This window comes from Lagenorhynchus albirostris, chromosome 2, assembly GCF_949774975.1.
Source record: "Lagenorhynchus albirostris chromosome 2, mLagAlb1.1, whole genome shotgun sequence".
NCBI classification, from domain to species: Eukaryota; Metazoa; Chordata; class Mammalia; order Artiodactyla; family Delphinidae; genus Lagenorhynchus; species Lagenorhynchus albirostris.
Genome location: NC_083096.1, coordinates 164,839,612 through 164,865,615, shown reverse-complemented (window position 1 = coordinate 164,865,615; position 26,004 = coordinate 164,839,612). Strand labels below are relative to the sequence as shown.

Here is a 26,004-nt window from a genome sequence, read left to right as displayed (position 1 = left end):
AGAGGTTCCTCTCCCTCCCCCCCACCATGCGAATTTGCACACCACGGGACCACAGCAGGTTTACAGAATGCAATATACAATCCACGATTTATAATAAAACAGTATATACAATAAATAGGATATTGTTCATTTTTGTCAAACGACCTGTAGATAAATTTCTCAGTGCATACTTGCAGGGACTCTGGACACCTTGAGGCCCCGCTCGCAACCTCTTGCACACGCTCGCGTTCTCTCTCTCTCTCTTTTTTTTGTCTTTTTCTAAAACTGTGTTTTGTTTTTAAGTTTTGTACATTTTTAAAAAGTATTTACAATTGCTGGTTTTGTGCAGAAAGGGCTCACCTTCGGCTTCTGCGTGGAGGAGATGGGCAGGGAGGGGTGGGGGGGGCGATGGGGCTGCAGGGGGTGCAGGGGAGGTGGGGCGGGAGGCAGAGGGGCAGGCGCCTGCCGGAGGACCATGTGGACGCTGAGAGGGGTCTTGGCGTTGGTTTTCTGAAAGCTGCAGAGAAACACAAGAGAAGAGGCAGAAGTCAGCGGCAGGGACAGACCCTGAGCTCTGGGAAGAGGGAGGTTAAAAGCAGGACCTCCACCCGGTTCCTACCAGGATTCTGAGAGAAGGGAACTGCATTGTTCCTTCTCCCAGAAAATTCCAAGTGGCCCCATCCATGAGCCTCCGGACTGCTTTCTGGCCTGCTCTGAGCTCACTTTCCCCATCTGTAAAATAGGTGTGTGTCCAAGGCCCACACCACTGAGAGGTAAAGGATGTACTGGATGAGGAGCTGGGATTCCAGGCAGTGCAATCTGTTCAGAACCTGAGCTCCTGAGTCAGCTGAGTTCAAACGCTAGCACCACCATTTAACAGCTCTATGACCTTGGGCAAGTCAGTGAATCTTTGTCAGCCTCAGTTTACTCATCTGTAAAAAGGGGATAACAGAACTAGCCCGTAAATTTGTTGGGAAGGTTCAGTGGTTTGAGGCAGATTAAGCCTGGTCCATAAATGTGTCATAAATGATCCTAATTAGTACTAGTCATTATCTTCATGGGGCCCGGGCCAGCTAGGCTCCCCAAGCCTCGGCTTCCTCATGTACCAGTTCGTTTAGTAATTCCTCCTACCTAGGCTGTTCTGAGGAATGACATAATGTGAAGACAGGGCCTTAGCACAGCACAGGTGTGACCCACTGCTTTAATTTCTTCCAAATCCAACCTTCTCCCCATTCCCTATCAATGTCGTTCTGTTCCTTAGAGGGGTGAGGTGATGAGGAAGTCTGTCTGAATAAAGAAATTGCCCAACACAATACCATCTGTTTGGCTGCACCCCGCCTTCCTGAAGCTCAGAAAATCTCGAGTCCCCAGTCCCTACAATCACTAGACAATAGAGATCTCAAGTACCCCCTTTCCCTAGACAGTCGGTCCTAATTATGTTTGCAGGGCTCTGGGGACCTGACTCCCTATCCAGAGCCCTAGCTTTGCTGGGGTGAGTGGGAAGATGCCCAGTGGGAAAGGGGTGGGCTCAGTTATTCTCAAGACCTCCAGTCGTTAGCCTGGCTCTTTCAGAGCTCTGTCCTCTTCTCAGAGCCCTGAAATTCATGTCTCCTACATTGGGTGAGTGACCAACCCACCAAAATTAAGGGGCAGGCGTGAGGGTCCTAAAACCACCTTCTGAGACTCCTCAGCAAGCCATCCACCCTCCCCCACCCCTGCAGGAACCAGGCGGCCACAGAAAGCCTTCCCTCTCTTGTCCTCTTTCTTGGCTTCCCTTTCCAACGGGGCCACATTTAAATTCTGCTCAGCCTTGGCTGCTGTCTGCTGGGCAGTCAGCCCCCGGGAAGACTTTTGTCCCGAGGCTGGACTTGCCAGGACTCCCCTCAGGGAGCCAGGTGGGCTCCTGGGAGGTGGGACAGCACCCCATCCTGGTGCCTCAGCCCAGGCGGCATGCAGAGGCGTGAGGGGGAGGGTAGGAGCTGCATCTGTGTTAAGCTCTCGGGTCTCCTGCTGGTGAGGGGAGGATGGAATATTAGCCATAGGGGTAAGAGGTGTGCTTGTTAGGGCGACAGCTGTATTACAACTGGGGTGATGGGGAGAAAAGCTGTATCGCAACTGGGGTGATCGGGGCAGGGGATACAGCTGGGGTGGGTGTCAGTTCTCCAGTTAGGGTGATAAACAGGGTGGGGGGACAGGTTCAGCTGGAGGGCTGGGGGCATCTATCTGTAGGACAGCTTTACTGCAGTTGAAGAACAGCTGTCAAGCTAAGGAACCCCTGTTGGGGTGACAGATATGGTGTATTGGGGTGACAAGTGAGGGGGAGATTTAGGACGGGCAGCTCCAAACTACTTAGCAAGCGAACTGTGCTGAACCCCAGCCTTCCCTGCTCCCCTTAAGGGCCCCGGGGCAGGCTGGGAGCCTCTGCACAAATCCCTGTCACCCCCGCCCCCTCCAGCCCTTAGCCACTGCCAGTGACCCTCTCCAAGCCAGGTCTCCATGGTGATCTCAGCCCAGCAGGCAGCTCCTGCCAGAACCATTCCCGTGGTGCCCGCGGCCAGGCAGCAGGGAGGCTTTCTCACCCTCTGCTAAGCCACCGCTGTCTCACCTTCCTCCTCACACCGCCCTCCCCAGCTTTCATGACTTGGCCAGAATCTGGGGGGATGGGGAAAGAATCAAAACCAGAGGTTCCTGAGCCAGGGAGAAAGCAGAATGCTATGGCCATGCAGAACCCTGACTTCACCAGGTTCAACTCGCCACGGAACAGAAGCAGTGCTGCTGGGCCAGGTGGCCCAGTGCTGGGCACTGGAGACAAAGCAGACGGCAAGACGGATCTGGTCTCTGCCCTTGAGGGGCTCACAGAGCACAGAGGGAAGCAAAGCGGACCCCAAACCAGGCGATCACACGCAGGGAGATGGGGGTGTGTCAAGAGGAGCCCTGGGGGACTCAGGGAGCACAGCGGGGGCACCTCACCCAGCTTTGGTGAGAGGGCCTGTGGCTCTTCAACACACCGCTGAGCACGGCGCCCAGCACATGCTGGGGTCAACAAGGTGCGCCGACTGAACGAAAGAGCCGTGACCGGTCTGAGTCTGATCGGCGAGTCAAGGTCCAGGTCAGGTGTTGCACATCTCCGGACGCCTCCTCAGACCGCCCTGTTACCATAGCTACTGGGGCACTTATCATTCCCTTCCGTGCTCCTCCTGGGCAGAGACCTGCGTGGGGTACCTCCGTATCCCCGATGCCAGCAGTGGCTGGCGCCCCAGGACACCAGCCATTGTTCACGAGACTTAACCTTTTAGTGCCTCCATAACGAAGGACTGCACGTCCCAGAGTCTCATGCTCCAGTAGTTTTACCATCTGTGAGGCCAGGGCTTTAGGTGGTCTCTGCCTGTCAGTGGGCGCTGGCACTGGGGGTGCCAAGGGAGAGCTGAGCAGGGATTTAAAGTGCTACAGATCACATATAAGTCAGGTTGTCCAAAGAGAGCTGCTCTCCCTGGCAAAAGGAGCATTCATTCAAGCAACCAGCAGACATGTATTCACAGCCGCTAACTGCCAGGCCATGCGCTAAGGTCTAACCCTACCTTCTAGTCTCTACTCTCCAGAAAGGGGTCTCAACATCAAACAAGGCAGTGGAGCAGAAGGCAAAGAGTGCATGAGGATTTGAGAGACGGATATGCTGTGTGACCTAGGGCAAGTCCTTTCCCTCTCTGGGCTTCAGTTGCTATGTAAAATAAGGGGGTTGAACAGGGAATGGCAGAGATCTTCAGGCACTGAGATAGAGCACCAAAGACAAGGGGTCAGAGACAAATCACAGCTGTCCTGGGAGGCTGATCCAGCCTTTCTGATGTCTTCAGGCAAAGTCAGGCTTTTGAGTCCCTTAAATGTGGAGAGGATACTGCTTCCCTGAGGCCCAGACCACACCTGACAGATGGAGATACCCTCTGGACCCAGAGTTCTCTGAAGGATGAAGCTTCCAATTGGGGATGGGTAGGCTGTGGCATGTGGGTGGGTGTGTGGCTCTCCTCCTCACTCCAGGGAAGTTTTTCAAAATCTGTCCACCAGTGACTAGAGGCATTCCTTAAACTCTAGCTCTGCCAGTCATTCCCTCCTTAGAGATCTTCTCCTACCTCCCCCACTGCGGGGCATAGAGAGGGATGCTAGTGGGACCAAATGGGGTTTACTTCCATGGTTGCCCACCAAGCTTGTGTGACCTTGTGCGTATCTCTCACCTCTCAGAGCCTCACGCTCCTTACCTGTCCTGGGAGGAGGCTATACACGCCCCCACCCCGAACACCCACACTCTCCACCCTCCTGATCGGAGATGCCTATATAAGGACAGGCATCTGTCCCACATCTGGGTATGTGTTGGGCATGCAACTGAGTGGAGGCTGAGGAAGTAGCAAGAACATGGAACTGGGTGATCCCCGAGCGACCTTCCTGACTCTACCTTTCTGGGCTTCCCTGCCTGGGTGGCTCTGTGTCTTTGGGCGAGTCCCTCTTCCTCTCTGTAAACTGGAAGGCGCTGAATTTACAGAACTCCAAAAGCCCAGTTAGCCTGAGAGTTGGAACTGGTTTATTTATACACCCCTCCCCTGCCTCATCCTTAGGAGCGCATCTGATAACAGTACGGTTGAGAGAAACCAGCTCATGCCCCGTTACCCAATGCCTAACCTTTTCTCTCACAATTCTCCCTAGTCTACGTGCCCTTCTTTGACTCCTGGAAAAAAAAAAAAAATCCTGACCCTTGAAGTGTCCCCGGCCTGATGAAACACTGGGGAGACAGGGACAGTGCACAGAGATGAGTAACCAGCCTAAAGGAGCTGATGGCATGGTGAGGAAAACATTCCCGGGAAGGGCTGTCATGGATGCATAAAGGGCTGGAGATTAATTGCGCCTGGGAAGGATCCTGGAACGCTTCTTGGAGGAGGCAGTGTCTGAGTGAAAGATAGGAAATGACAGGTGGGAGATAGATGATGACTTGGAAAGGGCGGCCCAGGCCAGGGAACAGCTAAAGCAAAGACACAGGGCACACTGGGGAAAGGGCCTGGAAAGCTCCCTCCCGATCCCACAGTATAGAGCTGGAAAGGGAGGCTGTGTGAGCAGGAGGTCAGGGCTGAAGAAGCAGCCTTGAATACCCGGAATACCAGGTTAGGAAGTCGGGCCTTTATTTTGGAGGCAAGGAGGCTGGCGAGGGAAGGACGCAATCAAAAGGTGTTAAGCAATGAAGTCACCAGAGCAGACATGTTTTAGTCAATTCATCCAGTAAATGTTCTGGGGGGGAGGGGGAGGTTGCTCCAGACACCATGCACCCCAAAATGCTGAGGGACATGCAGCAGCCACAGTGGGGGCTATGGGCTCAGGAAGCGGGGGCAGGTGTTGGGGCAGAGACCTGGCACGCACTGGCTGTGCTGACCCAGGTGGCTGAGCTAGGGCTATAGCTGCCGAGGCCTCAATTTGTTCAAGACCCACTTTCTGCCTCCCCCACCTGCCCCCCCCCAGGAAGCTCTTGCTGTCCGCCCTGCCCTACCACGGTTCAAGAGGGTGGTCCCTGGTATTTCCGGTGGGAGCACTTCAGTCCCTCCCCTGGAGAGTGACGCCCACATGGAGGCTTGTAATGAACACCTGTTTCAAGGCTGTAAACTCCATGAGCGCAGGACACTGCTCATCTTGTTCAGTGGTACCTTTAGTACCGGATGCAATGCCTGGCCCGGGGCAGGCGCCTGGTTCATGCTGGTTGAACACAGCATTAACCTACTTCCTCCTGCCCTCCAGCACAAACAGAGGGCACTATGGCAGCAAAAGTTAGGATGACAAGCAGGGCAAATCTGCCGGGAGAGAAATCATGATGTATTACAAAATCACAAGGCAATCTTCTTTCGGATTATCTGTACCAAAAGAGAGGACTGCTGTGGATAACTGTGTGTGGACAGAGTTTCTAGCTGACCTGGGTCATTTAGGAGTCTGGGTCCTGTTGCCCAACAGGCTTTAGGTCCCTTGGCGTGGGGTCTGTGACTTACCTTGTCTCTGGACCGCCCAGGGAGGACTCAGCCCCACTGTTAAGGCATATAACTAGGTGGTATTTCACAGCCTCCTGCCAAAGGCCCCAAACCCATACTAGAATACCAGCTCCTTCCTAGAAGGGAAGCAGGAAAAGCAGGTGAAGGAGTGCTGGCTACAGAGTCCTGAGCTCGGAGGAAAGGGTCAGAGGTGTGCGACGCGCACAGACGGCGGGGAGGTATTTTATTCACCCATCTACCAACCACTGATTACATGCTTCCTGTGTGCCAGGGACAGGCTAAGTGCTTCACGGGTAATCTCATTTAATTCTCACAAGAGATGCAGTGAGGTGACGTGACTCACCAGGTCACCCAGCTGGTAAGGGATGGAACCGGGCTCTGCACGGAGGCCTGTTTGTGCCCACAGGCATGCTCCTAGCCACCACCCTCCAGTTTCAGGGCCTTGCTCCCTTGGGTTCTTCTGGGTCCACAGGGATGTGGGGAGACGGGCGAGGAGGAGCGTGAGAGGGCATGCTCATGGAGAGATTATATTTCCAGGAAATGAGGGCTCAGCACAAGAAGACCTGGCCTGAAAATGGCTGCAGGAGAGGCAAGAGATCGGATTGGAGGGAGGAGAGCCCCAGAGAGTGGGAAGAGGAGCCCAGGAGAGGCAGGGCAGGCCTGGCTGACCCCTGACGTGAGGGCCTCTTGCCTAGGGCCAGAGGCAAGATCAGGTGACCTCTTGAGGTTTCAAGACATGGAGAGACAAAGCCCAGAGCGGCCAGTGCCTGGCCCAGGTCCGGGCATGCCTGCTGACCCTGGCTGGTTGGTGGCCTTGGAAGCCGCCTTCTGCTCCGGTGAGGCCCCAGCTGGTGTAACCTTGGAGGACCTGTGACATTTCTCTTGGCCTCAGGTCCAGGCCTGAGAGGGAATAGGGAGGAGAGGGGGGACTCGAGATCCCTAAACACCTTGGAGGGCCCTTCCCACCCTCCCACCCTTTCCCCAGGGTCTGGAAGGGCTGATCTTCAGCCAGTGAGGGCCCAAGGCGGAGCCAGTCTGTCTGGCTCTGCATTCCATCTAAGGGACTAGAAGATGTTTGCGGGGCCCAAGTCTCCCTCACCCCCCACCCCCACCCCACCCCGGCCCCACGTCCCTCTCTGTCCCATCAACTCAGCTCCCAGACCATTCAGGTGCCCCATTCCCCACTCTGGCTCCTCCAAGCTTTCTTCTTCTAATTCACATTGGGATGTGACCTGCCCTGGCTCACGGTTTCCTTGGCCTGGAATGCCCCCCCGCCCCCCCGCCCCGTCTCCATCTCCGTGTGTCCAAATCTCGCCTATTCTTCAAGGACGAGCTCAGATGCAGCTTCTTTCACAGAACCTCAAAATCCGTTTAAAATGTCAGACCCAGAAAGGGTTGTAGTGAGCATCCAATCAACCCGTCATTTTGCGGATGGGGAATCAGGGGCGCAGAGTGGAGGGGGAGCAGAGCATCCAGGCTGGGAGGGGGTGCAGTACTGGGTTCAAATCATGACTCTGCCATTTACTACCTATGGATCCCCTGGGCAGGGTTCAGAGCTGTACCTGTTTCCTCAACTCTCTGATGGGGGGTGAGGGTGAGGACCCGCACCTTCCAGGCTGCTGTGAAGGGTCAGTGAGGCAGTGTTGCACGAAGGGCCCAGCACGAATATATGTCCCTTCTCTCACCAAAGGGGCAGAGCGGTGACTTCTGACCCCACGGCCCACCTTCCTGGTGCACGAGCTTTGCTTCTCCCTGCCACTTCCCACCGGGTGTTTGAGGCTCTCTGTGTGCTTGCTTTAGCTTTTTGGGGGTGGACGGGCACTCTTGAGGACAGGGGCCACGTCTGCTTTGTCTTCCCCGTGTCTGGTCTCGGGACAGGCATGGAGGGGCTCAAGACGTGAGGCTAAGCTCAGTGACTGCTCCCCCCGTGCCAAGGGTCAAAAGGGCTCAGTGCCTGTCGGTGAATGAGTGTGTCACTGTCCTCCCTGCTTAAGCCCTCTGTTGACAGTGACACTCCCTCTGTTAACTCTTTTTCCTCACTGTTCTCCTTCCCTATATCCCCAAGGCTTCTTCACTCCCACAATGATTGTAATCAGTCCTTGGGCGGGGCGGGGGGGGGTAGAGTTTGCCCTAGATGAGGGAGTGTTTGGATGAAGAAGGGGGACAGCCCTCCCACCACCATGGTCCAAGCCACCACCACTGCTTGCCTGGGCTACCGCAGCCGGTCTCCCTCCTTCAACACCAGCCCTGCTCCACTGTGGCCCACGACATTCTGAGAACGCTTCAGTGGTTCCCCATTTGTCTTGGGACAAAGTTCAAACTCCTTCCAATGCCCTGCATGATCTGGCCCTGCCCCCTCACCCCCTCACTCAGTGTTGCCGTCCTCCCATCGGCTCCTCAAAGCTGAGCCGCTTCCTGCCTCAGGGCTTTACCCACTGCTGTTCCCTCTGCCCAGAATGCTCTTCCCACTTCCCATTTGGCTGACGCCCCCTCATCTTTCAGGCATCAGCCTCAGCATCTGGTCAGCTGGCCGCAAGCCCTCATGGCCTCCTAGCTTTTCCCCTCTTGCACAGTCCTTCCTACAGCGATAATTACCAACATTCTGTTTACTGTCTTTCCCGCTAAACTGGAAGACCCTTGAGGACCAGGACCTCGTTTGAGGTGTTCACTGCTGTGTCCCCAGTGCCTGGCATGCAGTGGGCGCTGGACAGACGTCTCTGGCTGGAACAACTGAATGCATCGGTTTGAGGACAGTGCTGTGAACTCCCAGCTCTGAGTGGGGAGCGGGGCCAGAATGTGGGGCTGGATGGCATCCCAGTTCCTCCTGCGTTCAGGGCTCACTGGGTGGTTCCATTATGTATCTCACTGAGCCGTGACCTGCCCAAAACCCAGCCCCCTCACCCGTTTATTTTCCCACCCAGAGCCCAGGAGGAAAGCTTTTCGGATTATTTCACATGTCTGGATTATCCATGAGACATCTCCCCTCCAGTGAGAAGGATCAGGAGTTTGACATTTTAAACCCTAAGCAGCTTCTCCCTGGCCTGCTTCAGATCTGCGGCTCTGCTGCTTGCAGTGAGGTGCATGGGGAACGGAAGGCCATTTTTAATCTTGTTCTGGTTTCATTAGGAGGAAAACTATGCTGTCCCCCAAGAAATTCTGGTGCACTGTCTATGCCATGCAGAGTTTTAAGAGCCCAAGAGATTATCAAAGTCAACTGCCTTCAACAGATGGGGAAACAGAGGCGGGGGTGGGGTGGGGTGGAGGAGGGGCGAAAGCTTGGTCAAGGGCGTGTAGCAAGTTGGCCAGTTGGGGAATGGTCCTTCCCCAGGCCTCTTGACTCCCATGTGCTGCCCTCTGCCATCTTCAGGCACCGAGGGAGCTGAGGTCAGGCAGAGAGGGGGTAATAAGTTTCCACTGACATGACTTCAAGACCCTGAGTCACCCTGGCTTCGAACAGCCTTCCCAGAGCAGGGACGGGGCTTTCCAGGAGCCCTCCTATTTATTCTCCAGGAAAAGGCACTCCCAGGAGGCTGCAGTATACTGTAGCAGAGGTCAGGGGGAGTGAGGGGCTCAGAAAGGCCCCCAGCCCACTCCATCACCACCCACCACGTCTGGGTCAATTTTTGTAACAGGTCTGTTCCAAAAGCGGGATCTCATGGGCCAGTTACGGCTGCATTTCTGGAGCAGGTTGTTCATCAAGAAAATGATTCCTCCAACTCTGTCCCGTTTTACCACTTTGCGGGCATTTCCCCTCTTTTATTTTTCTTTTCCTAAACACAAAATCTTAAGAAAACTCAACGAGGTGACAGTACCTGATAAAACAATATCTGAATACCTAACAATATTTAACGGAATTCTTTTTTTTTTTTTTTTTTTGGCCACGCAGTGCGGCTTGCAGGATCGCAGGATCTTTGTTCCCCAACCCGGGATTGAACCCATGCCCCCTGCAGTGGAAACGAGTCCTCACCACTGCGCTGCCAGGGAGTTCCCTAATGGAATTCTTAAGGAAAGCAATTGGCTTCAGGAAAGGGACTGGCTTTTTCTAGGTAGGAAACATCCTGCCTGGGGATAGACCCGTGCTGGCTACAGGTCCCCAGGCACAGGGAGATCCCAACACCCCTGTTGAAAAATAGCCTTTGGGGTACTCTGGGAGACCAGAAAAGGACATACTGGCCACACCCTCAGCCTGGCCCTTGCCAGACTGCATCGTGAACTAAATGAAGCTCCCAGGGAGACAGGGAAGCAGGCAGGGTCAGTATCCTGGATGGGCCTCGGCGGATAATTATCCAACCTGCTTCTTTCTCCATCTGTCACATGCAGGGCGATGCAAACGCCCTCCCTTGCAAGAGGTCAAGTGGTGAGTGCTTCCTGGGACTCAGGTGGTCCCTGCCCACGACCTAGCATGGATGAGGGAAATGAACGCTTGAGGAACCGAACTAGATGGCCCCATCCAGTCTATGGTCCTCCAGCCATTTCAGTAACGGGACCCCCTGAATGCCCAAGCCCCACACTGGGTTCCCCACCCAAGACCCCATCTCCTCCCTAAGACTATTCCCAACATCTAACGCCAGACTCCCTGAATCCCAACTCGGGACCCCAGTCTTGTCCTCAAATCCTTCCTGCTCGTTGCTATACTTCTTCCCCTTGCCCAAGCTCTAATGTCCTCATCCCCCCACCCCACCCCCACCCCACCCCCGGCTTCTTCCCACTGCACCCGCATCCTCAGACTCACCCAGGAACAAAACCTCGAGGTCCAGTCGGCACTTCAGTTGGCACTACAGGGAGGTGACGGTGAATGTGTCCTCAGGGTGAGGTTCCGCCATGGGCCCCAGGAAGCCGCTCTTGGGGCCCCCACCCAGGCCGGGATGCGCCTGCGGCATAAAGCCTGGATACCTGTAGGCGGTATCCTGCAGGGGCAGCAGCGAGTCCCTCGGCACAGGGGACAGGGTTAAGTCACTAAGGAGTGGGCAGCCATAGCCAGCAGCAGCTGCAGCGGGGCCACGGGGTGGGCCGGGCGGCCGGGCCATCTCCAGTGGCTCCTTGTCGGCCTTAGGTGTGGCCGGCGGGCTAGCCAGGTGTGGGGCACTGAGGCACGCGGCCTCCGTCCTGCCCAGGAAGTCAGCCAGCAGCCCTGAACCCACCTTGCCTTCATAGGGCGGGCTGCGGGCAGCTGAGCCTGGCGGGTACCAATATGCTGTACCCTTGCAGCTGGGGGAGTCGTAGTGGGGCTGGCCCAGCGGCAGGTCCCGGCAGCTCAGGTGGGCCTGGGCTGCAGCTGCATGGCTCAGGCTGGCCCCCTGGAGCCCATGCTTGAGGGGCTCACAGGCAGCCAGCTTTGTGGGTGGCGGCCGCAGCTCTTCCTTGAAGCCCAGGGTCGGGGAGCAGGTGGGGGAGTAGGCCTTCTGCAGGCCAGCATCAAACACCGTAGGCGGGTGGGCCAGCGGCGGGAAATGCTTGCCATCCAGCTCAGGGGCACCGAGGCTGGGCGAGTCGCAGTGGAAGCCTTGGCCGAAGGTGCCGTCCGATGGCGTGGACGGGTTCATGGAGTAGGGTCCCATGAAGTCACAGGGATCTCGCTCGCCCACGCTGAAGGCCCTCGACTGCGAGGGCAGCGGTGACATGCTGCTGTCCCCGCTGTAGTAGTCCAGGCCGAGGTCTGGGCTGTCCTGGAACAGCGGGTTGACCGGCTGGGGCTTGGGGATGAACTTGGCTTTGGCCGCCGCCCCGCCCCGCTCCTTCTTGGCTGAGCAGGCCCCGCCCCCCCGTCCACCCCGAGGCTGCCGGGGCCCGGTGCTCCGTTTGGATGGGTAGCCCGCGGCGCTGGCCGAGGCGGTTGACGGGAAGCCCAGATGTGAGGCCTCGAACAGGTCCACCTTCTTCCGCCGTCCACGGCCTGGCTTGGAGCTGCTCTGGAAGAGGACGCTCTGGTTCCAGTTGTAACCGGGAGCGGACGATGCCTCGTTCCAGTCCATCATCAGTTTCTCCAGGCTGGACAGGCTCGACTGGCCCTCGCTGCTCGAGGCCTCGCTGTTGGCACGCCGGAAACCGCCACCGCCGGGCTGATTGAACTGGGTGCTGTCGGAGGATGACTCGGAGAAGGTCTCGGACACGGCTGTCTGCTGCTTCACCTTCTGCGGCGTGTAGTTGGAGATGTCCAGGATCACGTTGGGCTCGCTGACGTGGCAGTCGAAACCGGGATTGTAGAGCTGACTGAAGGCCTCCGAGGCCCAGTCCAGGCCTCCATAGCCCTGCCGGAAAGGCCACTGAGAAGCCCCCGCAAACTGCCGACAGTTCTCAGGCGAGGGCTGGAAGGAGGAGGAGGACGAGGACGCGGCAGAGGTGGCAGAGGCTGTGGTGCCCTTGGGTACCATGTAGCCGCCGGGTGAGACCGTGCTGGCCCGGCTGTCACAGCGCAGGGGTGTGGGGGCCGAACCAGAGAAGGGGCCCCCCTCAGAGCTGTTGAAGAAGGATGCCTTGCTTGGTGGCAGGCAGGGGCCACCGGTAGGCGGTGGGGCGTAGCCAGCGCTGTGGGCGCTGCTGGGTGAGGCAGGGAGGCTGTTGCCACTGCCGTAGGCAAAGCTGCAGTCCTTGCTGTTGGCGCAGTCCTGGCCCGTAAAGGGCTTAGTGGGTGCGAATACACTTTGTCCAGCCCCGTAGCCCCCGTACTGCGGGGGGTAGGTGCTGGCGGGCGGGTGTGCGGTAGGTGAGCGAGCCACGGCAGAAGGCAGAGGAGCCAGCTTCGGGAAGGTCTCGGCTGCCCGGCAGTCTGAAGCGCCGGGGGTCAGCCCATAGCTCGCTGCCCGGCCCGGCGGGAAGGTCTGGCGAGTGGGCAGAACGGGCTGGAAGGAGGGGTCCGCCCCAGCCCCGCTGCTGCCCACCGCCACCGGGCTGGCCTTGGCTCCCCGGCTGGGGAAGGTGGCCAGGCCCCGCTGGGCGGGCAGGGCGCTGCTGGGGGGCCCTGTGTAGGTGCCTGATGCCTTCCGGGACTCGGGGCGAGAGGCTGAGAGGGCAAAGTCCAAGAGGTCGGAGGAGTCATCCGAGTCGAGCAGTGAGCGGAAATAGCCGGTGAAGAGGTTTTGGCGCTCCTGGCTGAGCTCCGTCTGGCCCGCAGGTGCGGCTGTGCTGTAGTAGCTGCCACGACCCGAAGCCCCGCTCTCTAGCCCAGTGGAGGCAAAGGCCCGGGCCTCGGTCCCCTGGAACCCGCAGTTTCGGCCAGCTTGCCCGCCCGGGTGCCCATGGTGAGGGGCCCAGCCACCACCCTTGTCCCCGGCCCACTCAGTGCCCGCCTCCCCAAAGCCTGGGCCACTGGGCACCTGTTCCGGGAACAGAGTCCCGTTCTTCCGGGACCGCCTCTTGCGTTTGGGCTTCCCAGTCACAGCGTCTACCTCCCCCCGGCCCCGTTTGCGTGGGTGCCCCAACTCAGCGAGGCCAGGGCCCCCGACCCCGGCGGCTGCCACGGCCACCACCTTCTTTTTCTTGCCGATGCCCTCAAAGAAGTCGCTGAAGGAGCATCGGGCCGCCTTGGCCGCGTGGCCCCCACCCCGGCCACCAAAACCGCCTGCTTTGCCACCTCGCCGTCGGAAGCCCTGCACACGGTGCAGGAAGTGGGAGATGCTCTGTGTGTCGGGCGCCTGGTGCACTGACTCGGGCTCACTGGGTGTCCAGCAGCGGGGCGGTGAGCACCGCCCAGCGCACTGGCTCTGGCGGTTCAGGAAGGCCAGCTTGGCGAGGACGTCTGAGTACTCGGCCTTGCTGTCGTTGGCATCTGCTGCGTAGGACGGCTGGGGAGATGCCAGCTTCTGCTTCCGCCGCCGCCGTTTCTTCACCTCCGGCATGGCCATGGTGGCTGCCGCCACAGTGGCTGCCTCGGCCGCCACCACCGCTGGCTCCTTGGGCTTGCCGGGGCCCAGGAGCAGGTTCTTAGGAGGGCGGCCGCGCTTACGCTTGAGAATGATGGGCATCTCGCCGGGTGGGAAGACCACCACCACGTTCCGCCCATTGTTCTTCATCTTCAGCAGCGGGGTGGGCTCTGTGGACACGCGCAGGCCCAGCTCCTTGCCCTCCACGCTCAGGCTGCTGCTCAAAGACGACACCTTGTACGTGGTCTTGTTCCGCCGGCCCAGTGACACGGGGATCTTGGCCATCTTCACCACCATGCGCCGCACGCCCCGGCACTTGCCTCTGCGGGTAGGGACCACTGGGGTCTGGGAGGATTCGGGCTCCAGCTCTGGGACTGGGCCTGGGCCGGGCAGGGTGTGAGGTGGGGGCGGGGGCGGGGGTGGGGGCTCAGCCAGGGCAGCCGCCAGCCCTGTGGGCACAGGCAGGGGCAGCAGACGGCCCTCGGGGCCGGCGTCTGCCTTGCGTCCCCGTCCGGCTTTCCGTCGGCGACACAGGATCTTTGGCCTATCGGTGCGCCGCAAGGCGTATTTGGGGTGACCCTCAGGCCCAGGAGGGCCATGGGGTGAGCACAAGTCCAGGCGCAAGGGCTCAGCCAGCGGGCAGGGTCCCAGGGGCTGCTGGGGCTCCAGGCGGCGGCTAGGGACGTCAAGCAACTTGGGCAGGGGGTCAAGTGCCTGAGGGTCGAGCAGCTGCGACTCCAGGGAGTCGGGCAGGGTATCTAGGGCCTGCAGAGCCAGGCCCGGCAACCCCAGAGGATCAGCAAGGGGTTGCAGGGGCGGCAGCTCCAAAGCTTCCCCGAGCGGCTCTAGTGCCTGTGGGTCCAGGAAGCGGGGCTGGGGGTCTAGGAGCTGAGGCTCTGGCTCAGGCGACGGTGGCTCCAGGGCCTGGGCCTCCAGCAGCTGGGCCTCGGGGCAAGTCAGGGAGGCCAGCTCACTCAGGATGTCGGCGTCAGCGAGTTCTGAGTAATCAGGGCCGTCTGGCTCGGGCTCTGGTGGCAGACCAGTGGCCGCGGCCGTGGCTCCGGGACTATGGCCTTGGCCGGGCTGGGGACTGTCCCTAGGCTCAGGCTCAGGCTCGTAGAGGGGATGGCTGGACCGCTCAGACTTGGCATGGGGGGTGGCCCGCTCCTCAGGGCTGCGGATGCTGTTGGCCAGGCTGGGTGAGGAGAAGAAGCTATACTGAAGGTCCCCGGGGGGCGGGGCAGGTGGGCGGCTGAGCCGGAGGCCACCGCAGTCCAGGTGCACGCCGCTGTGCTGCAGGTCCTGGGAGAGCCGGGTCAGGTCCTTCATGATGTCAATCAGCTGGACCACTGGACGCAGGTTCACCCGCCCGTTGTCCCAGCGCCGTCGGGAGCTGCTGCCGTCTCCCGCGGGGGTGGGGCAGCGGGCCTGGGAGACAGGACGGGCCGCCCTCGGGGGCAGCGGGTCGTCCCCCTTGGCAAGGACTGGTGGGCGCCGGGTGCTGGGGTCCCGGCGTGGGGGTGGGCGCGGGTTCTCGGAGAAGGTGTGGGCGAAGGCCTTGTCGGGTGGGCTGGCAGGGGGCCGGGCGGGAAGCAAGGGCCGGGGGGTGGGGGGGCCGCCGGGGTAGTACTTGGGCTCCCGGAGGTAGTCAGGAGAGCTGCACACGGCACTGGAAGTCACCACCAGGCCCTGGGGCTTCACACGCATCCTGACCTTGTCCTCCACGGGCCGCCGGGCGGGGCCGGGGCTGACATGAGGGTGCGAGAAGCCGGGACCAGGACCTGCCAGGCAGCACAGCCAGGAGGTCCCTCACCGAACGCCTAAGTCCTCGTCAGCTTCCCATGTCCTCAGTGATCCCGGCACCCCTCCCCTGAGTCCCCTCCTGAAGCCCCATCCCCTTGCTGACCCCCAGCTTTTCCTAAACCACCACACGCATCGGGAACCCCCACGGGCTCCAGTTCCACTTATTGACAGCTCACCCACTTTTGTCTAGACTCTGGCTAAGGGCTGGGGGAGAACAGTTCACCCGCTTTGGGGAGGGAAGCCCATCAGCAAGGTGGATCAAACGTCAGGAGAGGGCCAGGCCCCTGTCAGAGGGCCCGGAGGTCCTATCAAGGACACGGCCTCTTCCTTCTTGCCCCATCCCCAGGGCTCTAGGAGAAGCCCGGCCACTCACCCTCGGCTCTGCCGCCTGGGCTGTCACACTGGAGATCTCTGTGGGCAGCGAGACAGGCAAGAGGAGATCTCAGCGGTCTGCTGGCCACAGCCCAACCACTGCCCACCTGCCCACGGGGCCCGGTCTCCCCCACATACCGACCCCAGCTCCCCCAGTACTCCCTCCAGCGCACGCCCAGCTGACCTGAAAGAGAGAGGGCCCCCGTGCCTGGGGGCTCTGCCAGTCGCTGGCTGTCAGCTGGGGGTGCTGCGGGGCAGCTTCGGCCTGAGCCCAGGCCTCGGGGCGTGGACAGCGCCTGGAAAGGACCACCGCAGCTCAGGTTTAGTGAGCACCTACTGCGCGCCAGGCACTGGGCCGGAAGCTGTCCAGGCATCGTTTCATTTAATTCTTCATACCAATCCTGCGAGGTAGGGGCTATGAATAACCCCATTTTGCAGATGAGGAAATGGAGGCTGAGATGAAGTGACATCATTCACTCATTCATACGCTCATTATTTATGGAGTGCCTACTTTGCACAAGAGCTGGGTAGACAAACATTTAACAGATTATGGTAAGTGACTTAATTATTAGCGGGATAAGAGCTGCAAAGAAAAACGGAAGAGTGCCTGAGGTCAGAGGTTTAACAATCATACCAGGGAGTCAACAACGACAGAAGCACATATTCTGGGGACGCTTTCTCTGCTGCCAAACACGGGACTAAGCGCTTTATGTGGACTACCTCATCTGACCCCCCTGCAAACCCGGGATCAATACGATTATCATCCCTGCTTCCACAGTCGAGGAAACCATCCGCTGGAAGGTGGTAAGCACCATGAAGGCAAGGATTTCTGTCCTGCTGACTTCTGTGTGTATCTCCCAACCCCAGGATCAGCACATGGCCCACAAATGTGCTTCAAAAAATATTTACTGAACGAATGAATGAATGAATGAGGCACACAGAACAATCAGCCCTGCCTTTCCCCCTGAGGCTCTCTCTCTTTCTTCTCCAGACCCGAAAGTGGGACCCAAGTAGGATGTGGAAGGAGGGAAGGAGATTAAGAATGTGAAAAGGGACATTCTCCGCCCTCCATGCCACCTCTAGCCTCCATCCGGCCCCTGCTGCATATTTTTAGAGCCCTCTTTGTTTCACCTTCACCGTATTTATCATGACTGCAGTCAATTACTTGTATGACTGGGTGTTCAGTGTGTCTGCTCCCCAAGTATGGGCTCTGCAGGGGCAAGGACTGTGTCTGTCTTGTTTTCCGTTGTGTCCCCTGACCCCAGGGCCCGGGCTACGGATGCTACATAAATATTTACCGAGTGACTCCCTGAGCCGGTCAGGGCAGAGTTGGGATTTAGATCCAGGCATGTCTGACCCCCAAGGGAGCCTGGGGACTCAGGGCCCCGGCTGATCCCCGAGAGCTGGGGTTTGGGGGAGCAGGGAGCTGAATGGTCCTTGACCACTGGGAGGATCGCTACCCAGGGTTGTTAACTCCACAGGAAGACTGCAGAGCTGACTTGGGGACAGGGGAGTGTGGGCAGGGACACTCGTCCACTCACCTTTGGTGGGCGGCAATTTACAATCTATGAAGCACCTCCACATATATGACCCACTGAATCTTCACCGAACCTGGGAGACATGGTTTACTGTCTCCACGTTACAGAGGAAACAGGCTCAGAGCAGTTGTATAACTTGCCTGAAGTCACATAGCTGCTAAGTGGCAAGATTCCTAATTCTGCCAAGTCCAAAGCCTCCTTCCACTCCCAGCTCCTGCAACTCTCCTTCAGCCACTCCTGAAAGTGCTCCTTCTAGAGCTGTGGCCTCACTTAAGGCTGGAGGCAACCTTAAAATCATCTAACCCATTGGCTTCCAAACCCTGGGCCTGGGGAAGCTATGTAACCTTGCAGATACCCAGACCCTAGTCCAGGGGGGTCTGACTCATAAATCTGAAGGGACATCTGGGATTCTGCATTTTTAATCGGCTCCCCTAGTGGCTATGCTGTTCTAGTGCCACCTCGTGCGCCTCCCATTTTATAGATGAGGAAACTGAGACCGGAAGAGGGAAAGAGACTTTGCCCAAGACCACAAAATGGCATGAGGAGGGCCTCTTTGTTGCTCATCCAGGCAGAACATCCCCTGTCCCTGCAGGTCCCAGGCCTCAGCTGTTCCTCACTGCCCCATTTACTCGATCACTCAGGGTTCTGTTCTCTCTCATGCCTGCCGGCAGACTGTGGCCTGGCCCCTTCTAGGCTAGGCTCTCTCTGCTTCAAGAATCTCACTGTTGCTCTCGCAGGACGGGCTGTGGGTAAGACACTCACAAAGGAGCGAAGGGGCTCAGACTCTGTGGAGTCTCCAGGTCAGATTTCCAACAGTATGGCTGATCCACAGTGCTGCCCTCTTTGAGATGCCTACCAGAAGCCATCATCCCTCCCTTACTGAGGGTGGGGCTCACCAACCCTCCCTGCTCTGGAGACCTCCCACTTGGGGCCTGAGGGTGTGATCTTGGCAGAAGAGAGAAACCTCCTCTCCAGTGGTTGCTTCTGTTCCACCCACCCGTGAAGACCTTTGGGCACGTCGTCCTGCCAGACCTCCTGACTCTGTCCACTGCTCTCTCGCAGCCTCCAGGATCTGAGGGAAGCAGCTGGTACCCCTCCCCACCACACCCAGGCATCCATTTTCTTGGACCCCTCCCAAGGGCACCACCTATCCCACGTCTGTGAACAAAGTCGAAAAGGTTCTTCTGTCCATCTGTCTGCTTCTGGGTCAGTGTGTCTGAGCCTGCCTATGGGGACACCAGCTGGCTGGGAGGGAAGGGGGCTGGGGGCCCCAACCTGCTGTGCACAGTGCCGGGAAGGGCCAGCCCACATCCTTGAGTCCCCAGCCCCACCCTCCCCCGCTGCGGCTGTGACCACCCCACCCCTTCCCCAGGCAGCCTCCCCTCCCCCACCCACAGCCTCCCCAGGGGAGCCAGGCTGCCAGCCCCAGCTCTCACTTCCGGCCTCATGGCCCTCTCTCTAGCCTGCATACTCCTCCCCGCCCCCCCAACACCATTTCCCTCCCAGCCCGGACTGAAACCTCAGGGATGTCCTCAAATGGAAAACTCTGCATCAAAGGGGCTATCACTGCTGCTGTGAAACTTCCCCCATCACCTCCCTTCAGGGCCTTTATCTCCCAGGATCTGCCCCTTCAGGAACTATGCATCACCCCTCTCAACTTCCTTATCTTCAGCCCTCTCCCAGCCACCCAATTGTACCTGAAGATCTTCTTCCAACCTGACTCCAGACCAAAATCATAATAAAAATAACAACGATGAAAAAAATAATGGCAGCTGTCACTTATTTGGCATGTAAATGGTGGCTCAGAGAGGTTAAGTAATGCCCTTAAGGACAAACAGCCATGACAGGGAAGAGCTGGCGCCTGCACTTAGGTTTGTTGGGCTCCTCTAAACCAAACTTCTTCACTGTCCAGAGAGTCAGCCCCCTCCCCTGAAGCTTCCTCTAACTGTCCTAGTCCCAACCACCAGTTCTAACTTTTGACTTCTAATCTACCCCGACCCAGCTTCGGCACCCCTCCCACCTAGGTCATCTCATGCACTACCCTCCCTCACCACTAGGTGTCCCCTTAGAGCCACTGACGCCCCCGAGGGGAGCAAGCCCCGCCCCACCCCCTGGAATCATCAGGGCTCCCCACCACAGCACAGCACACCCCACCCCACCCTACCCCCAGCCACACAGAGCTCCTTTGTGCAGCCCTTGTCCACCCCCTTCCTGCCCGGAGCGGGGCACCTGGCAAGCAGGTCTGCCCCAGGCCCGCCCCCTGCCAGCCCCCAGCCCTGGGTGCCAGGTGTGTGGGCACCAGCGCCAGCTCTGGCTGAACCTGAGGGTCACCCTGCCGGGCAGCCCTCCCTTCCTCTCTCCGAGGTCACCCAGGGACTGTGCTTCCCGCCCTGCTCCGCCCCCATCCCCTCCTGCCCTTGGCCCTTCCAGACTCCTGTCCTTGTCTTTCCTTCTGTCTACTGGAGGACTTCCCTCCTCCAGCCCCACCAGGCCCTCCCCACAGCCTCTCACCACCGCCCACCTCCTTCCCCTGAGAGCTCCTTGTTCTGCCCCCCCCCCTCCCCGCCCAGGTCTGAAGAACTCCTCCTCCTGGAAAGTTGCTGCTGGAAAGGAAGTGACTTCAGCAATTTGGCCACAAGGCTGGGCACTGCTGAGCCCAGCTCAGCTGAAGGCTTGCCCAGCCCACCTCCAAAGCACAAACGGAGCCACGTGCACACACCACCCCCAGTGTGCAGCCGGAACCCTGAACACACGCTTCCCCGTGATACGCGGAAGGATCTTCGTGTACACACCCCACCCCACTGTACTCACACATCACCCCAGTGTGTTCAGATTCTTGTCTACACACCTCTCCAGTGTACACTAGCGCCCTGCACACAGACACCATCCAGCGTGGCACACACAACACTCCAGTCTCCCCACACCTGCCCAGGACACGCTCTGAATCCTGCACACTCACTCCGATGTACCACATACACAGCCTCTGAATGTCCCCCAGCCCAGTCCACTTACTCTTGTGTGCAGAACCCTGCACACCTGCGGACAGAGTCCTGCACGTGCCTGCTTGCACACAGTCAGAGGACTTTGCACACGAGATGCTCTGTGCACATACAGTCAGGTACATCCAGCCCTGCATCCTCCACAGCTGAACCTCCCCATGCTTACAATCCCAGGAGGCCCCGCCCCCAGACCTCAGGCCCCAGGAATGCTCTTTTGGAAGTTGGGTGGGGTCCCCAGGCAGGCTGGGATCTAGGGAGCTTCCTGGAGCCCGAGGCTTGAGGCTTCATGTGTCAGTTCGGGGAGTTGCCTCTGCAGGGCAGGGCAGCCCCACCTGGCCTCTGGCTCTTGAGCCTGGGTGGGCTAATTCGGGCCCAGAGTCAGGAGGTGGGTCCTGCCCCCACCCCCGCCCCATCTCATCTCAGGAGGGCAGCCTAGTATACCCGAATTACCCAGGTCCTCTCAGCTTCCACAGACTCTAGAAGGGAGGGGTCCTGCGGGGTCAGCTTCACACATCAGGCATTCTGGTCTCTACCTCTGTCCTGGGTTCTGGTCACTGTCACAACCCCTTTCCCTTCCCAGTTCTCTCAGGTCATCCAGGTGCAGGGAAGAGTCCCCAGACTAGGAGGCAGGACTCCAGGGAACTGCCTGTATATCCACGGACCTCACCTTTCTGGATAATGGGGAGTCTGAGTAAGTTGGGTTAAAATATTTTGATTCTAAAGGGCCTCTTTTTGGCTTAAGCTGGGAGGGGGGAAATCCCTGCCATGACTGGGAAGGAAGTACCCCTGATCCCCACTTCCTGGGGTGGCCAGTCACAGACCCGGCTTCCCTATACACTGTTACCTGAGCAGGCTGTGCAGACAGGCCCAGCTCAGCAAGAAAGGCCTGTCTTCGCCAGTGGTTCCAGAGTGGTCTCTTCGGCGGCCTGAGAGTCGCCCCAAAGCCGGGGCCCTCTGCACGCACTCAGCTGGGCAGGCTCTGGGGTCCAGGCCAATGGGCAGACAGGCAGGCAAGCTCCCATCTGTGGAAACAAAAACAGCACCGCAGACATAAGCATGGATACGGGATGAGCCAGAGAGAGGGACCAGGAGGCCATCCTAGATGGGGTCCACTCTTGCACAGGATGAAATTGGCTCCGACTTCATTTCACTGGGGAGTGTGAGCCTACCTCTTGAAACCCCAGGTAGCATCGTCGTGCGGGTAGGTACATGTACGCATGAACATGAACACACATGCTATGGTGAAAAGAACCTGGCCTTGGGAGTCACAATGGTCCTTGGCTCAACTCTCACCAACCATGTGATCTTGGGCAAGTCAGTTAACCTCTCTGTCTCTCAGTTTTCTCATCTATAAAAAGGGGAGAGCTTATGAATGGGGAGAAGCACTCTGGGGAAACTATAAATGCTAAGAGCTCACTTACAACGTAGGTGTGAGAGTTGCTGTTCAAAGTGATGGTGAATGCAGATTTTCGTGATGGGTATGCAGCTGGCATTTACCCTTCTCCATCAGCGACTGGTTATATGTCTCTTGTTTTCTTTAATAACCGTGGCCCTCCTTACCCCCCCCAACCGGCTTCCTGCCCATTTGTCTGCCTCCCTGAGCTCTGTACTGAAGCCGAGAGTGGGTCTGGGAACCAGGCCTCATGGACTGCTTATAGGTTTTGGTTGCCTGGGAATGTGTATGTGTGTGTGTGTGTGTGAGAGAGAGAGATCCTGCCTGTACAGATGCACGTCTGTGAGCGTCAGCTGTCTGGGCAAATACACCTGTGCGTGGCTTCCTGGGTCTACTTAGCCTTCTGTATGCTTCTCTGGGTGTATTTGTATGTCTATATGAGTATATGTGTAAGAGTGTTACACGTATGGAACTGTGTGTGTGTGTGTGAGCTGATACTTGTGTTCAGTGTCTTCAATTATATGTGTGGGTGTGTGCACCTGGGTCTGTTCAGTTCTTTGTGTGTGTCCAGCTGAGCCTATGTCTGCACGCCTGTGGGGACACAGAGGTGTGAGTGTGTACCTAATGTGTGACAGGTGTGCCCAGCTGTGGTCAGGGGGTGAGTGCCCATGTGTGCACACAGCTCTCTGCATCTCACTGCTGTCAGGAGCTGAACCGGCTTCTGCCCATCTCTGACTCTCTGGGCGTGTGTACTGGGGCGGGGCGTGTGCCCCTGCAGGCTTCCAATCTCGAGGCCTGTGACTGCGGGCACTGGTGTCACTGTGGATCAGTGTTGCCTCCCTCCTACCTCTGCCTTTCTCTGGGTTTTCAGGGTCATGGTGTGATGGCATGACTGGTCACAGTGTCCCTGTGGGTCTGTTTCACTGTGGGCCAGTATGTGCTCACGTGTGTAACTCTGCGTGCGTGTGCTGTATGACTTTATCGTTGTGCATCTGTGCATGTCAGTGGGTCCTTGTGCCATGTCATTGTATGTCTGTGTCAGTGTCAACATGGGTGAGTCTGTGTGCCATGGTATGCCTGTCAGTAAAACGGTGCCTCAGTGTTTGTGTGGTGCCTTTATGTAACTTGTCAGTGTGTGTGCGCACGCGTGTGTGTGTGTGCATGGGAGACCCTTTGTGAGACGGTGTGTGTCTGTGTCACTGTGTTTGTATGCCTGCTTCCCTCCTCCCTCCCTATCTCCTGCGTTCTCTCTCTCTCTCTCTCTCTTTCTGTAGGAGCCAGACAACTCCCCAAGCCTGGATTAGGGACAATTTATCCACAGGCAGAGAAGGAGAATTCCAACCTGCCAGAGCCTCCCTCCTCTGATCCGTCCCCCCTTCCCCCCTGGTTGGGTGGGCAGAGAAATGCAGCCGGGCAGCTCCCAAGCCCTTGGGGAGCCCCCACCTCTGCAGCTCCCCAGAGGCCCAGGAGGGCGGAAAAGATGGAAATCTGGGTGGCCCCAGAGCCCTCCAGTGGGGGTGGATTGGCCGCCCCCCCCAGGCCGCCACAGCTCAGCTCATCTTGGCCCTGTTCTCCTACATATGGTGGTGGGGGGTGGGGGGAGTCTGCATGAGGTCTGCCTGGCCCTGGGGGCTGGGGCGACCTAAGGAGTAAAGCTGCTTCCAACCCCTCCACAGCCTGATACTCCCCAACTGATAAACGCCAGCTCCGACACCCCCGGAAATGTAAATGACTGGGGAACTTGCGCCTGTGCCCGCACAGGCTGGGGGGATGCTGGGAGGCAGGGGACAGCGTGGTGGGGGGAACGCAGCAAGGGGGGAGCAGGGGCTGAGCTGGGACTAAGGCTCCCTTCACGGTGCTCCAAGCGCAAGGCAGAATCACATGTTTCCCATTAGCTGCTCTGGCCTCCTTGTTCAGGGGGTGTTGGCTGGGGGAGATTTGTTCTGGTTGCAGACACCAGCCGAGACCACACAAGAGAGAGAGTAAAAGACAGAGAGAGAGAGAGAGAGAGAGAGAGGAAGAGAGAGAGAGAGAGAGAGGAGAGATTGAACGCCAGAGGGAGAGGAAAAGACAGAGAGCGAGCGAGAAAGATACACAGAGACACACAGGGAGAGAGACAGAGACAGAGAGACATGAGAACAGAGACAGGCACACACAAACACAAAAGCAGAGGGACAGAGACGGGTGATGGGAGAGGCTAACAGAGTGGGGGACAGGGAGAGCGACAGGGAAGGCGACTGCAGTGCAGAGAGACGAGTCAGAGGCTGAGGAGCGAGTCAGTGAGGCACAGAGTGCGAGTCAGGCCAGGAGGGACTGAGGGGGCGGAGGGCGGCGCTGGGGCCGCAAGCCTGATGGAGGGGACCCGAGGGTGACAGAGCGGGAACCTGCTGCAGGGCCAGGGAGGGCAGGGGCGGTGGGTGGGGACGCGGGTGGGCAGGGGGAGTGGCTGCTCCAGCGCCACCGGGCGGGGCGGCCAGGAGCCTGGAGCCTCCCGCCTCCTGACCCTAGAGCCTGGGAGAGATAACAGGCCGGAATAGTGCTGACTTGCGGTTCAGAAATCCAATATCCTCCGCGGCGCACTAATCGACTACCTGAGCTCCCGGTCCGCGCCGCCGAGCTGCCCCGATTAATCCTGCGGCTCCACAGCCTTAATTAGTTTAACAGTTTCAGGGGCAGGAGAGGCAGGCATAGGGGCTCCCAGACCTGCGGGGACACAGGCCCCCATGCCAGCCCTGCCTGGTGCCCCACCTCCCCAGTCACACCTGCCCCAGCCCCAGAGGCCCCTTTCCACACCATCTGCAAAACACTGGGTCTTTCCTCCTGGGGGATAGTCCCAAGGGCTGGCACCTGGGTCAGAAGGTAGGTCTTGTGGAACAGAGACTCCCCCATCCCAGCTTGTCCCTGTGCCCGTGGCCTGGGTGCTTGCTCTGGCCTGCCCTTTGGGGCCCTGCCAACCGTCAGCCCCGTACCACTGAGCAACATGTCGTCTCTTTAGGGTGACAGACAAGCTCCCAAGTTACTGACAACCCCCCAACAGCATGAGCTAATCACACATGTCACTCCACACACCGGCATGATAGGCACATGGTGACATCTCACACATACCCAACAGTCAGAGACACAGGAGTACGAGAGAGTGACTACCCTCCTAACAGGATGAGCTAAGCACAGAGCCTGTCACTTCCTCCAAAGCCTGAGATGGGCACATCTGATACCCCAGACAGCATGAGACAAGAACACAGGTTGTCACCCTCACAATGGTGTAACTGACAAACAACCAGGCACCCCCTCACCCACTGATAGGATGCGAAATGCAGAGAGCCTGTCTCTCACTCACTGTCTCTCTCTCTCTCTCACACACACACACACACACAGACACACACACACACACACCCCTCCCTCACCTTCCAGGTGTGACAGAGGTACGGACCCCTCCCCCGAACACACAGAGTATCAGCCAGGGACACGACCTCACCCCTTCCCCATCAGTCCTCCCTCCAGACTGCAGGATGGGTAAACGACATGTCACCCTGGCTGCTTTGGACGGGTGACAGCCCACCCCACCCCTCCCCCGTCACTGCCAGCCTGGTGGTGCCGTCCTCTGCCTGCAGAGGCGTCACAGCTCACAGGGCATGAATGTCACCCCAGCACTGCCAGAGCCGGGCCCAGCCACATGTTGCCCCAGTGACAAACACCACTGGCCCCAGGAGGTGGAGGTGCACAGGGCTCTGGGCGTGACCTTGGTCCCTGAACACCAGGAGGGGAGGTGCCGTGGCCTCCCTCCTGGGTAACCCACTGGCCCCGGAGCTGGGGAAGATGAGTGCTGGGAAGAAAGCCACCTGGGCACACAGACAACCTGAAAATGCCACCTCCCCAGGCAGCCCCCCCCACACTTCTAACTGAATGTAGCTGTTATCGAGGGAGGGGGCAGACTGTGTAGTGGAGGGAGGCTGTCAACGAGGCCTGAGGAGCAGTTCCTACAAGACTTCTTGGAGGTGGCGGAGGGTAGGCAGGGTAGGGGCTGCTGTCACCATGCCCTCAGGGCCC

General features: G+C 58.5%; 1 protein-coding gene across 4 annotated transcripts in view; it reads right to left on the bottom strand.

Moving 5' to 3' along the window:
* Positions 1-68: 68 nt before the first annotated feature.
* AHDC1 (AT-hook DNA binding motif containing 1) overlaps positions 69-26,004 on the bottom strand; it is a 64,664-nt gene continuing 38,728 nt past the window's right edge. For 3 of the 4 annotated variants that reach the window (XM_060140910.1, XM_060140908.1, XM_060140912.1), the window contains 5 exons: positions 21,409-21,586; positions 16,212-16,323; positions 16,029-16,066; positions 10,726-15,633; positions 69-496 (listed from right to left, as the gene is read on the bottom strand). In XM_060140910.1, the coding sequence (XP_059996893.1) occupies positions 10,769-15,559 (4,791 nt within the window). In that variant the 5' untranslated portion in view covers positions 15,560-15,633; positions 16,029-16,066; positions 16,212-16,323; positions 21,409-21,586 and the 3' untranslated portion in view covers positions 69-496; positions 10,726-10,768. Of the gene's footprint in view, positions 497-10,725; positions 15,634-16,028; positions 16,067-16,211; positions 16,429-21,408; positions 21,587-26,004 lie in introns of all 4 variants that reach the window. The other variant, XM_060140911.1, reaches the window with a different exon arrangement.